We start from the raw sequence: 15,058 nt of genomic DNA, 5'->3' as shown, positions 1-15,058 counted from the left end.
CAGACGGTGGTCTCCGTCAGCAGGACTTGGGAAGACGGCTTGGCAGAACCGAGGTGGAGCGGGACAGGGTTGTAGCCCGCCGGTACCGACACGGGGTACCGACACAGGAAACCGACCCAGAAACCGTAGCACAAAGTGGGGTACTTGGACCCTGAAGCCAGAACCGTAAACAAGCGGACTGGTTAATTCACCGATTGAGGCCAGGATTAGAGGTCCTGTCCCACCCAAAGTCCCTCATAGAAGACAACAGCCCACCGATAGGGATAAGAGGTCACCGCCAGGGCCCATAGATCGCACGGGCCAGCGTCTGCGGGCACGGCTCCTTAGGCCACATCCAGCCGGGAGCGGACTCCTGAGTTTCACACTGGGAAAGTCCACCTTACACAAACAGTGCAGAGGAAAAGGATAGAGACTACCAGCCGAGTGGGGTATCCGAATGCAACCGGCGTGGCACCAGCCACCATCACTTTGGTTTAAAAGAGATTTGTGTGGTTTATTAACAGTGAGTACACCAACACTCCCTGTTGTCGCTATCCCCTGCACCGAGCCACTGGGTTCCGGGGCCACCATCCCTACCCACGGAGGGGTTAACAACTTGATGCATAACATCTCCCTCGGGTGCCCTACAACAGCAGCGGTGTTGTCCCACCTCACCACACACCGTGGGTGGTGTCACGAACTTACTACGGCCTAGCCCGTACATCTACATCTCCCCATTTATTCGGCGTGTCTGCGAGACCCCCGGAGACTCTCAAGCCACCACCCCTGAAGGCCCGGACCCGAGCAGCGCCGGCTGCTGGCATGGGGGCGGCACAGCTGCAATATATGAAATATATATGAAAATATATACTGTATTTCATAAATATATATGAAAATATTAGCTCACTAGTGCCTGCTTTATCCTTGCTGGTTATCAAAAATAAGGGGGACCCTATGACGTTTTTTCTTTTAAGTACATATTTATTTGGTTATTAGCTGTAAAATCTATCTAGCTGTCTATTGGTTATCTCTCTATCTATGCACAACTTTAAAGGGAACCAAACATCAGGATTTTCCTATATAAGGTAAAGCCAGTGCAGTACTAGCACTATCAGGCACAGGCTGTACATGCCATTAGTGGGCAGCTCGGATGTTTAGGCTGTGAAATCCATGTTTATAAAATTTGAAAATTCATCCACTGTTTGATTGACGTGTGCACCTCTGCTGATAATGTCCGGGTGGGTTATGCACATGTTCCTCCCTCTCATGCACAATACTAGGTACTGCGGGCTTCAGAAACATGGTGCCGGAGATAAGCGCTATGCGCAGGCGCTAACTCCGACGCCGTGTTTCTGAATAGAGAGCTTTACATACAGCCAGAGAGAGGGAGGAACAGGCGGCGGGGGTGTGTGTGTGTCAGGATTCATGTGCATAACCCGCCCGCACATTATCAGCAGAGGTGCACACGTCAATCAAAAACATGATGAATTTTCAAACTTTATAAATATGGATTTCACAATCTAAACATCCGAGCTGCCCACTAATGGTATGTACAGCCTGTGCCTGATAGTGCTAGTACTGCGCTGGCTTTACCTTATATACCAAAATCCTGATGTTTGGTTCCCTTTTACACATCAAACCTAGAGTTGAGTGAGTACCAAACTGTTCGTACTCGCTATACTCATAACGAGTACTGTTTAATACTCGCGTATTAGTTCCAAATAGCATGTGCAATGCAAGTCGATGGTGAAAAAACTCACAATGTATCGAGTAACCCGAATGCTGCACTATTCACTACTTGCACAAAAAGTACGACATTCAGGTTACTCGTTACATTGCGAGTTTTTCCCCATTGACTTGCATTGCACATACTATCCGGAATGAATACGCGTGTATTAGACAGTATTCAATATGAGTATAATGAGTCCACACATAGACCACTATTAGGATAACAACCAAGGTGGAGTTACACGAAAACCACTTAATCACACCTCTGTAAAAATAAATTATTTATTCAAATTAATGGTAGAAAAATATACGACACCAAATATCTGACATAGACACGAAAACACAGTGATCAAATACGGCCTAGTGGAGAGCAGAGGGAGCGTGCAAAGATAGATAGTTGATAGTTTAATGGCTCTCAGTGAACTAGGAGGGACTACAATACTCCTCAACTCCTCCTGCCTGCTTGCGGAGAGTGTTGTAAAGTTTTGAACACTCCCCGCTCCGGGTGGCTGTCCCTATATATCCCTGTACTCCACTGACCTATACCACCACCACCAGGTGCATTGTGAGACGACCAGGACAACATATAATGTATTAAAATCTGTTGGTTCCTGACTAGGATTGCAGACTATGCTGCAGTCCAGGTACTGTAAACAGCAGTTTAGGACAGAGCTGATGGGCCCGAAGAGACCGGTACCCACAGCTCCTCCCAAGGATATATATGTTGTCCTGGTCGTCTCACAATGCACCTGGTGGTGGTGGTATAGGTCAGTGGAGTACAGGGATATATAGGGACAGCCACCCGGAGCGGGGAGTGTTCAAAACTTTACAACACTCTCCGCAAGCAGGCAGGAGGAGTTGAGGAGTATTGTAGTCCCTCCTAGTTCACTGAGAGCCATTAAACTATCAACTATCTATCTTTGCACGCTCCCTCTGCTCTCCACTAGGCCGTATTTGATCACTGTGTTTTCGTGTCTATGTCAGATATTTGGTGTCGTATATTTTTCTACCATTAATTTGAATAAATAATTTATTTTTACAGAGGTGTGATTAAGTGGTTTTCGAGTATAATGAGTCCTAATAGTTATGTACTCGCTCAACCCTAATCAAATCCATTAATTTCAGTGTCTTGTGTTTTTTCTAGTACGTGTCAACAAAAAGCACACACAAACATATGTGCTTTCCAAGCATGATAATATAAGCTCGCTTACCTGTGCAAGTTATCAAAAAAGGGGAAAACCCCACTTCATTTAATTATTTATATGATTAATAGCTGAACTACCTATCTATCTATCTATCTATCTATCCACATCTTTAAAATATAAAAACTATTAAGTTTACGGCCATGCGTTTTTTTTTGTGGGGAACTGTCACACAGAAGTAATGAGATGACATTCAGATGACACATAAGTGACACGCCTTGTTACCAGTCCGGTCCTTACATTTTGGGTGGGATGTTGCGGCAGTGAGGCACAGTTCCGTGACCCTGGCAGTGTCCTTAAATGGGGAGGTTATTTACAGGGGAATAAAGTAGTAGTCTGTCATGACGTCACCTGTGGTACTCTGCCAGAGATAGCCGACGCTGCGGGATGGGACCTCTGAGGCAGATGGTGACGCAGCTAAGTTGGTATAGCTCTCCACAGTCAGAGCTGGGCCCCAGGGCCGATGGGAGTAGTAGTCTCTGTAATGGATGAAGGGACTTAACGTTGGGATGCAGGACTGAGGATGCTGGTAATAACTGGAGAACACAAGGGCCGTAGTTTCCTTTACCTTTTACTTGGTAGGTGATGGTAAAGGCCTGGGAGACTGGTCCAGCAGATTTCGGGGGTTCGGTCAGCTTGGAACCAATGGAGGGAATCCCCCTAGCCAGTTGGGTTGTAGACCTTCCTTCTAGTGCTCTAATGTGTGGGTCCCAGCGACTTGGAGCTACACTGCCACCCTCTTCCTTGTGGTGGTAGTTGTTCTTACTCGTATGACGGGCAGCGCGAGCCTTTCACGGGTACCGCTCCTTCCATTGTGGCTCCGGGCTCTACTTTGCTGCTTTACCTTCGGGTGTCCTGTGGGGCCATGTGACTTGCAATCTGCTGTCCTCCGAGTTTAACTGATGGGGCTTTAGCACCCATGCAGCCTAGGACCCCGGTGTCCTGCTTCCTGCGCTTGGTCCTAAGAGAACTATATCACAGCTCTCTTCCCAGAGATTGTCTTCACTCTTCTCCTGACTTGTTCTAATTCACTTTCTGTGTCTGTGTGTGTTCCTAATTCCTCCTCAAGGCCCGAATGCATAGGGAAGCTCCCCTCAAACCGGGTTCTTGAGCTCCCCTTCTGATCCAGAGTAGGAAGTGTTGAGTGCTGGTGTACCTAGCATGAGAGACCCGTCCCCCTTGCTTCCAGGCATAGGATCACCCCCTGTGAGGAGGGCAATGTTACTGTGGCAACCGGACTACTGGGGTGCCGCATAAATACACACAGATGTCATATGGATAGCACACGGATGCCACACACGGACAGTCACACGGATGAACAAAACAGAACGTGTTAAACGTGCGTTTTTGTGTGTACATGTACATGTACATGTATTTTTGTATGTACCTGTATTCTAGTGGTACAGAAAAAGATAGATTTTTTTTGTTCCTATTAAACGGCAAAAATTAATGAAAAACATTTACAATTTGTTTTTTCACATTTCTGCCCCCGTAATTCAAACCCACAACCTTCAACATTGCAGTCAATATCTAAATGTTTGAGCCACAGACTCCAGTGTTGTCAAAGGGAGAATTTGCTGTACTTGAAGCTGCATTTCATCCTCTGACTCCAAATGGAAGTTTTACTGATACACAGAGATACATTGTACATAGCAGTGTATTACTAGATCGCTGTATTCTAGAGGGAGAGCAAAAGAAAGATTTTGTTTTCTTCATATAAAATAACTAAAAAGTAATAAACAATTACAATGATAACATTTTTAATGTACTTTTAAAAAAAAAAAATAATAAACATTACAAATCAGCAAATAAAATGGTCATATTTGGTGTCTTTGTAATCGTAACGACCTGCACAACACAGTGATTAGATTATTTATTGTGTAAAAAATGGCTTTGAAACCCATAAAAAAGTAATACAAATGTAATGCTGAGGCTGTGTTCACATATAGCATAAATGCTGTTTTTTTCTACTGCTTTTTTCTGCATTAACAATCTCTGATTGTTGCATGTTTGCTGCATTTCTGATATGTGTTTTCCCCTTTATTTGATGCGTTTTTGGTGCAGATTTGAATCCAGGTTTCTAATGCTTTTTTAATTGTTTTTTTGAGGCGTTACATAGAAACTTATAAAGACAGAAAAACACCACAACCGTTCAGCAGCATCTTTAGACCCACAGTGAAGAGATTTCTTAAAATCATGTCCATTTTTCTTGGACATATGGGCCGTTTTCACATATAGCGTAAACGTGAGGGGTTTTTTCTGCTGTTTTTTTTGCGCAGAAATTCTACTGTCTTTAACTGCCCAAGGAGAGTGGATATGATTCCATGAAAACTGCACCTGCTGTGCATCTAAAGATGTGGCTGAACTCTGCGGTTTTTCTGCTTTTGTTCTCTAGAGCAGGGATGTCAAAGTCCGGTACACAGAGGGCCAAAATTAAAAAACTTGGTCAAAGTCATGGGCGATCCTAGTTGCAGACCCCACATAGTCCTCCACACAGAATAATTGGCTCCATTTAATACTCCATAAAGAATAATAGGCCCCACGTAGTACTCCACATAGAATGATGGGCCGCACATACAGAATGATGGGCTCCACGCACTCCTCCATATGGTATAATGGGCCACACATAGTCCTCCATGCAGAATAATGGGTGCCACTTAGTCCTTCATATAGTATTATGGGCCCCATATAATTCTCCATACAGAACAATGGGCCCCACATAGTCCTTCATATAATATTATGGGCCCCATACAGTCCTCTGTACAGAATAATAGGCCCCACAGAGTCCTCCATACAGAATAATGAGCCCAACATAGTCCTCCATACAGAATAATGAGCCCTACATATGTCGCGGGCGGGGAGGACAACACTGCGCTGCGCTCGCTAACGCTCGGGTCCGGCGCTGCTGCGGCTGCTGCTCGGTGGCTCGAGCGGTGGGCCGGATCCGGGGACTCGAGCGGCGCTCCTCGCCCGTGAGTAAAAGGGGTGGTTGGTTTGGGGGATTTAGTCCGTGACGCCACCCACGGGTCGTGGTGAAGATGGGCACCACCGCTGCTGGTGACAGGGTTCCCGGGAGCGATGGTAGGGAGCAGCTGGGATGTTGTTTTCCCCCTCCGTGGGTAGGGGTCGGTGGTCCCGGGGCCCAATGATGTGACGGGGAGGCTGGGTCGGTGAAATGCAGGGTTGCAGTGACAGAGCAGCGCGGTGCCGGATGGCACGGGTGTACTCACTCAGCAAGAAAGGTACAAAGTCCTCGGTAAACTAAACGGCCTGATGGACGGGTCCCGCAGCCGGCTGCAGTGTCTCTCCCCGGACAGGTGATGGCGGCTGTCTTTCCCTGCACCTTGATGTTCTCCTTTTGACTACTATGGATTCCCAACGGTAGTCCGCTCCCCGGTGTATGGGTACCGGAGGAGCCCGTTTGCCCGCAGGCGCTAGCCCTTGGGTCTTTAGCCTTAGGCAGTAGCTGTATACCCTCACGGTGTGGGTGGTTGCCTTCAATCGGGACTTTTGCTGTTGTGAAACCCCTGGGGTTCCAGTCACATTTGGATTTGACTATTGACGGCGGCTCCAAGCCTGGTCGGGGTCCGATGGCCCTTCCTGTGTGTGCTCGCTTCACTTCGCTCCCCGGTCGGTACCGGCGGGCCGTCGCCTGACCCCGGTCCTATGGGTCCACGTTGCTCCACCACTCCTGCAGACGGCCACCACCGTCTGCCAACCTTGCTGTCAGTGCCTGGGCCACAAACCCAGACACCCAAGTGCTTGTTCCTCTCACTTCAAACTCCTAAACTGTTCTGTCACTTTTCCCGCCTCCAGGCCTGTGAACTCCTCGGTGGTTGGGGCCAACCGCTTGGCTCCGCCCCACCTGGTGTGGACATCAGACACTGGAGGGCGGCAACAAGGGTTTTTGTTTGGCTGGTGTCCCTGTCTAATGGGGGTGGGGGATGTTTGTGTGTTATTTGTGACGACCTGGCTAGGCCAGGGCGCCACACATAGTCCTCCAGATAGTATTATGGGCCCCACATAGTCCTCCAGATAGTATTATGGGCCCCACATAGTCCTCCATATAATATTATGGGCCCCACGTAGTCCTCCATATAGTATTATGGGCCCCACATAGTCTTCCATATAGTATTATTGGCCCCATATTGCCCTCCATGCAGAATAATGGGTCCCACATAGTCCTCGATATTATGGGCCCCATATAGTTCTTCATATAGTATTATGGGCTTCACAATGAAATAAAATAAAGAAAACACTCGCCTCTCCTCTTTTACCCACTGCTCTTGGCGCCTGTATTATTAAAATCACATTAAAATAGCCACTTCACATCTGCACCAAAAATACATGAAATAAAGGGGAAAATGTGTAAAAAAATGCAGCAAAAATGCAATAACCAAAAAAGATTGTTAGTGCATAGTTTGGTACGGACATCTGCAAAAAACAAAAAAAAACAGTATTTATGCAATGTGTTAACACGTACATACAGACACCAAAAAAAGCCAGATATCGTATAGTGAAGCTACATCAAGATGAGAAAGTTCTGGCTGCTATGACTATGAATGAATGAACAAAAAATAAATCCATAGGTCCCAACTAGAGATGAGCAGGACACACAGATGACTTTGTACTAGTTCTGGATAATCCCTTACCTTCCGGGAACATCAGAAGGTAAGGGATTTGCAGCCTTCAGGCCAGCTGCCAGGTATAACTGACCTAGACTCTGACCACGAGTCCTATGAATCAATCCGCTCATCTGTAGCCCCAACCATTCCAGATACATCTGCTGAATGTTCCTCACTACCACCGCCCCTCTGACATCTCTTTCTGCCAGGGTAGAAAGCAATGTCAAATTGGTGTGGTTAGGAGCATGGTCAAAATTTGGCAATGGCGTGCCGCATCATTTGTCCCACTTTCTATTCTTCAAAAGTTGGGAGGTTTGGCTAATGTTCCAGTAACTGTTAGATATCCATCATCCATGTTAACATTGTACACCTTGTTGCACACACTTTTATAGTACGAGTCTAATTACAAATATATTTACATTAACAATGTAATTTAGAAAGAGCAGATTGATAACTATTTACATGTCTGCTTCCCTTCAATGCTAAATGTCGAACTCTGAAATGTCCCCGGGTCATCAGCATACAATAAATACAGCTTCCTTCCTGATACTACTTAATACTTGTCTATTAGCCGGTCACATATATTGGGATTTCTTGAGGCTCATAATAATGTTATGTGACAGTCTCTTTCCACCTATGGTAAAGTGAGAGTATAGGCATTGTCAGTTTATATTTTGCAGGCCAGAAATGTTTTCATGCAAATTCATTTGAAATTTCTTATTTTTGGGGGGGATAATAATGACATCATCTTAGCAGACAATTGACTCCATTTTTGGATTTACAAACGAAAAGTTATTGAACATATTCTGGTCCATGCTGTTAATCAGTGTCCGGTCCGTACTGGAGATTCTGGCTTTCTCATTTAAAAATTCTTTGTCGAAGTTGCTGCAGTCATTGGCTGATTTCTGGGGGGAGAAGAAAGGATTTTGAGGAAATTATTTTACTGTTAATTGTTAAAGAGAATGTGACATCAGAAAATTACCTATAATTTAAAGGCAAACCATAATGTAAAAAACGCTATTAACCTGCAGATACGGAGTTAATCTGCTAGTTGATAGTATTCTGACAATGTGTTGCCGCCGTACTAAAAGCCCCACTGCTGGAAGGAAATTAACTTTATTCCTCCCAGCAGGCTTGGGCTTTCAGTCCTAGGGGTGGGCCAGTACGGCTTCAGTCACTGCCCTATGCATAGTGATCAGCAGCTATAACTGCGCTCCTGGCACTGACTCCACAGCCAGTTCAGCCATGCCGTGCCATATCGGTGCCACCACTATGACTGAAAGCTGAGCCTGCCGAGATGAATAAAGTTCATTTCCTTCCAGCAGCGGGGTTCTCAGTGCATCGGTAGCAGAGCATCAGAACACTATTAACTTCCAGATTAACCTCATATCTGCCGGTTAACAGAACGTTTTACATGATGATCACTTTAAATTAATTTTTTTAAAATACATTTAATTTTTTTACATTTTGATAAAAAAATCCAAAACTTAAAATTTTAACACTGACTGCTAGACCTAAATTTAGACTCATATTCTGTTCTTCCAGGAATGCCACATTGACATTAGCAGTAATAGACTGACTTATACCCTACTTAGTTGTATTGAAGTATGTAATGTGCTTACATTTATTAGGGCAAAGTTCACTGTACTTGATGATATATGATATTACAAATGTAAATGTTGAGTCCTGTGTTATCTGCTGTCTACAGAGGTGTTTCATTTCATTGTAATCCTACTTGTGATGATAATGAGACTTCTGAAAAGCCTTCTGGAAAGATCAGGAAGTGTGAGTTTAAAATTAGGCTTATTGACCAGTCTGAAAATTGAAAAAGTTCATTTTCTCATATAGATTGTGTGTAACACTCATGGCCAGTGTAGGGGCAGCGAGTGGGGTTAGTGAATCAATTGGACCACAGGGAAGAGCTGGGCTTACATTTTAGTGGAAGGGACTTAACTAAATGCCTACTGGGAGGAAGACGCTAGGTACCACTCCCAGAGCAGTGACCGGCACTGTATCAGCTGAGCCCCAGGACAGGAGACAGACTCAGGTACCGACACAGATGCAGGCAGGTACAGGTGGGATAACTGAGGCTGACAAGCAGGTGGGTACAGACAGATATGATGGGTACGGCAGTGACAGATAGGTATGGGAAGGCAGGTACAGGTGACAGACACAGGGATAACAGGACAGGAGCTCAGGATCTGACAACTAACTAGCTAGCAGACTGAAGACTGACTAACTAAAGGCGTTGGACAGGCAACTCCCCTAATGGGAGGGTGCCTTAAATACATACAGTATAGACCAAAAGTTTGGACAGACCTTCTAATCTCTAGAACAACTATTAAGAGGAGACTTTGTGCAGCAGGCCTTCATAGTAAAATAGGTGCTAGGAAACCACTGCTAAGGACAGACAACAAGCAGAAGAGACTTGTTTGGGCTAAAGAACACAAGGAATGGACATTAGACCAGTGGAAATCTGTGCTTTGGTCTGATAAGTCCAAATTTTGGATCTTTGCATCCAACCACCGTGTCTTTGTAGAAAAGGGGAACAGATGGACTCTACAGGCCTGGTTCCCACCGTGAAGCATGGAGGAAGAGGTATGATGGCGTGGTGGTGCTTTGCTGGTGACACTGTTGGGGATTTATTCAAAATTGAAGGCATACTGAACCAGCATGCTTACCACAGCATCTTGCAGCGGTGTGCTATTGCATACGGTTTGCGTTTAGTTGGACCATATATAATTTTTCAACAGGACTTTGACCCCAAACACACCTCCAGGCTGTGTAAGGGCTATTTGACTAAGACAGAGAGTGATGGGGTGCTACACCAGATGACCTGGTCTCCACAGTCACCAGACCTTAACCCAATCAAGATGGTTTGGGGTGAGCTGGACCGCAGAGTGAAGGCAAAAGGGCCAACAAGTGCTAAGCATCTCTGGGAATTCCTCCAAGACTATCGTTAAACCATTTCCGGTGACTACCTCTTGAAGCTCATCAAGAGAATGCCAAGAGTGTGCAAAGTAGTAATGAAAGCAAAAGGTGGCTACTTTCAAGAACCTAGAATATAAGACATATTTTCAGTTGTTTCACACTTTTTTAAGTTTTTCATTCCACATGTTTTAATTCATAGTTTTGATGCCTTCAATGTGAATCTACAATTTTTAGAGTCATGAAAATAAAGAAAACTCTTTGAATGAGGAGGTGTGTCCAAACTTTTGGTCTGTACTGTACATTTCCTGGAAATAGTGCGCTGGCCCTTTAAGCACACTCCCGGAAGACCTCAGTTGCATGCACAGGCCCCAGAAGAGGAAGCAGGAGCACATGTGGATGGCCGCAGGGCAGTGGAGTAGGAAGCAACCTGACTGTAGGGACGCCGGTGCTACATTTTGATACAGAAAATTCATTAAAAAAAATTACCACTTTAGGTTTGAATGGAGGCTCAATTTCTTTCTTTTCCAGTCTCTCCCAGTCAATATGTTGGAAGAAGCAGTGCTGACGAATGTTGCCTTTGATTCCAAGTCTTCTTTCTGGTTCTCTGACAAACAGCTGAAGGTTGGAAATAAGATCAAGGTGTTTATGGCTAGAGTATTCACAGGTAATATTTACTAAAATACATTTTTGATACAGTTCACTTAGTATTCTAACTTAAGGGAAATGTTCTCTTTATTTCATATACTGCTATAGTTATAAAAAACAAACAAAATAAATACTTCTTACCCTACCTGGGTCCAACGTTGTCTCTCTTCTACTGCTCCAGTCTCGGTAGTTTGTCTGCAGCAGTGATATCATCTTGTAAACGCTGCAGGCAATCACTGAGTACAATAACAGCATATGACAAAGTTTTTTTTCTTTTTGTTAAATAAGTCTAATGCGGGCATCACACGAGACGATCTGTCGTGTGATATGTCGTTGGGGTCACGGTTTTCGTGACGCACATCAGGCATCGTTTGCGACGTCGTCCCGTGTGACACCTACGAGCGTCTGTAAACGATTGCAAATCGGTTACGAATCGCGAATCGTTTACACGTTGCTCATTTTTAAAAAATCGTTTATTCTACTTTGCGCTGGTTGTTCATCGTACCCGGGGTAGCACAGATCGCTCCGTGTGACACCCCGGGAACGATGAACACAGCTTACCTGCGTCCCAGGGGCAATGCGGAAGGAAGGAGGTGGGCGGGATGTTTATGTCCAGCTCATCTCCGCCCCTCCGCTTCTATTGGCCGGCCGCTGTGTGACGCCGCTGTGACGCCGAACGTCCCTCACCCTTCAGGAAGTGGATGTTTGCCGCCCACAGCGAGGTCGTCCGGGAGGTAAGTACGTGTGACGGCGGCTTAACGACTTTGTGCGCCACGGGCAATTAATTCCCCGTGACGCACAAACGACGGGGGCGGGTACGATCGCTCGTGCAATCACACGATAGATTGTACTGTGTGAAGCCCGCATTACTCATATTATTTAGTTATTTTCCCTAGTGAAACAATGTTGGGACACACATACACACACCATCCCTCCTCTTTGTCTTCATTAATTGACTTTTTTAAACTATTTTGGTGACTGCAGATGTTTCTGAACGTTTGTAAAAATCCTGACTATAGAAAAATGTCTCCTGAATATGAATAAGATGCACTTTTTCCTGATGAAAAATGTCCAAAGTTTCATTTATTTATATATAATACTCACAGAACTTTAATTCGAGTTAGGTCTAAAAACTAGGCTTTGCTAATATGCATGAGCTAATAAATATTTTAGTAAGTGCCAGGTAGCAGATCACCATAGTATTATATTCTGTTTTATAGTTTGTCAAAAGGAAACATTTATATCTCACCTCAAAAGTGTATTTTGCATTTCTGAACTGCAAGCTGGAGAAGAAAACTGTTAGATGTCACAGACATACTTGAGTCAGACATTCGCTGCCTAAACCCTATTATTTTCTATCCATCTTGGTATAGTAAATGAATAGTGGCTTTTAATTAGCTGTCTGGGGCTGCATGGAATATATTCACTGTCAATTAATTATAATCCTGTCAGGACTAATATGCATTTCAGTGCTTTCAAAGGCAATGTGTTCTGCTAAATTAATGCATTTTCCAGTTTTCAAATCTCTTGTAACTAAATGAGCTATTTCATGTAGCAGTAAGAGGGTCTGTTTCATATCTTGAAGGCACTTTTGTAGTGATCCTGGTAGCATGGAAGCAGATACTATCCCTTTGCAATATTGTAAGTCACCAATATATCTGGTCACAACTGTATTTTGGAAAGAATACCGAGATAGATCAAAAAAGACAACCGTACATAACACCAACATACATGAATACATATATCAAAGTTGAATAATAAAGAGGTGTAAGGGCTGTAAGGATGTAGAACAACCTATGGAAAATACATAGGAGACTCAGAAATGTAGAAAAAAATTCCACGAAAAACGAGGAGGTAAAAAAATAATTTATTAGTTAAAAAAGAGATGGCCACAATAGCAGTGCAAACCAGAAGAAGAGGGCATCACATATAGTGTAAAGCATGGGGGCAGAGACTCCGTAATATATAATAAACAGTCCAGGAACAATAAGTAGCAAAAATAGTAACAATTTGATTAGTAGATAATAAAGAGGTATGACCAGGAGAAAAATAAGGCAGAATGGGAGACACACAGTTCTTCAGTATACCGTGTATATCTCATGTTAATGAAGGTAAAAAAGTGCAGAATTTGCAAACAGGTGACGTGACATGGATGTAACTGTCAGTCTCATGTAAAGTAACAATGTAATCAAAAAGGAGGGGACACCGAATGGGGTATGTGCAAACAATGGTGTGCCAAAGAGAATAAAGCACTAGTGGCCTTAGCATGCCATGGTGCACACACCCCAAGCGGCACCCGGTTGTAAAACAAACAGTTTGGATAGTTAAAGTGGTGGAAGGATTGAAAAGGAATAGATACCTGATCAGAGGAGACCTGTACATGGAGGACTTGCCCGCACATGTGACACCGGCGTTACCTTCGTCAGGGGTGATCAGGTATCTATTCCTTTTCAATCAGATATTCACTTAAAATAGATTAAAATGAGTTCCAGTTTTATTGTACAATCAATGTCCTTCACCTGGTGAATACCAGGTAATCCATTGGTTATCCCTTGTTTAGTTTGGGTCAGGAAAGTTTCTCCTTGTGGAAAAACTGGTGTAAGGAGACTTTTAGGCCATACAGTGCTCTTCTGGTAAATTATCTGGTAAATATCTTCTTCTGATAGGAAAAGGACTAGAACTCTTTTGCTACCTATTAGGGATAACAATCCTAAAGTTAAAGGGCCAATATTGACTTTTAGGGCTCATGCACACGTAACTGCTGAATATTCTGCAGCGATTTGACAGCACATGTGCGCTTCAAATCGCTGCAGAAACACTGCATAATGGATGCAGTTTTTTGTATAAAAAAAGCCGATTTCATGCGCTATGGCTGCTGCTCCCACCATAGACAGAGTGGGAGCTGCATCCAAAGCGCACAAATTAATTGACATGCTCATTTTATGAACGCACGGATTTGGGTCAAAATTTTAGCACCCAAATCGCTGCGTTCATACAAGCAACGTGCGCACGTCTCATGCACCATCTTTATAGATTGTGCAGGGGACTCAGGACGCATGCATTTACCCTGCAGTGCAATACGCAGCGTAAATGCATGAATTTACGCATCGTGCAGATGAGCGCTTAGGGTTGCTGCCCCAATAGGTGGCACTAAAATTCTTGTCCTTTTTCTCTCTGAGGAGGATATTTGCTTGTGGCTGTGTGTACATGCTGCATTCTTCTCATATTTTTTCTTGCAGATTTTAATCAATCTGCAAGGGAAAATGCATCCCAGCAAACTCTATGAGAATACTGAAGTGCAGATTTTTTTCTTTGCAGATTTTGGTGCAGAAAAAAACTGCACCAAACAATTGACATGTCAATTGTTTCTAACTTTATTTTCCAGTGTTTTTACTATCGCAATGCATTAAAAAGAGCATCAAAAAACACATTAAAAACCTCAAAACCGAGACAAAAAAGTGTTTTTTTTCCTGCCAAGAGATGCAGTTTTAGGTGCAAAAAATCTCCAAACATATTTGCAAAGTGGAAACATACCCTTAGTTGTCAATACTGGTAATCCATTGATTCATTGTACTAAGGATGTGATCCAACATATTTCATATTCATGCTTAGTGACCAGTGGTCATCACTGTCAAATCAGAAATTATTGGCTAACATAAATATATCCTTCTTTCCTTATTCTGAAAGGGATGACCAAATGACTGAACCTTTTTGCAAGTGCTAACCAAAGCCTGGGAATTCCAAAATTTAAGGAATATAGCGTATATATCACATAACAGTATACTATGACTTCTCAAAAAGGTCTATGAGAAGCCAGTGACAAAGGAAGAGTTAAAAACTCATGAAAGCAACTCCTCAGAAATAAAATCTCCAGCCCTAACATACTAATAATATCTGTCACTATCAAATCATTTTTTTAAACCTTGAAACAATTCTAAGCACAAATAA

General features: G+C 43.8%; 1 protein-coding gene across 1 annotated transcript in view; it reads right to left on the bottom strand.

Moving 5' to 3' along the window:
- Window positions 1-4,685: 4,685 nt before the first annotated feature.
- PRKCQ (protein kinase C theta) overlaps window positions 4,686-15,058 on the bottom strand; it is a 125,189-nt gene continuing 114,816 nt past the window's right edge. Inside the window, exons 16-17 of the mRNA XM_075345325.1 lie at window positions 10,952-11,080; window positions 4,686-8,439 (exon numbers count right to left, since the gene is read on the bottom strand). Of these exons, the coding sequence (XP_075201440.1) occupies window positions 8,284-8,439; window positions 10,952-11,080 (285 nt within the window). The 3' untranslated portion in view covers window positions 4,686-8,283. The remainder of the gene's footprint in view (window positions 8,440-10,951; window positions 11,081-15,058) is intronic.

The sequence above is a fragment of the Anomaloglossus baeobatrachus genome, chromosome 4 (genome assembly GCF_048569485.1).
Source record: "Anomaloglossus baeobatrachus isolate aAnoBae1 chromosome 4, aAnoBae1.hap1, whole genome shotgun sequence".
Taxonomy (NCBI): domain Eukaryota; kingdom Metazoa; phylum Chordata; class Amphibia; order Anura; family Aromobatidae; genus Anomaloglossus; species Anomaloglossus baeobatrachus.
The sequence above is the reverse complement of the archived record's forward strand: the minus strand, read 5'-3'. Positions and strand labels throughout refer to the sequence as shown.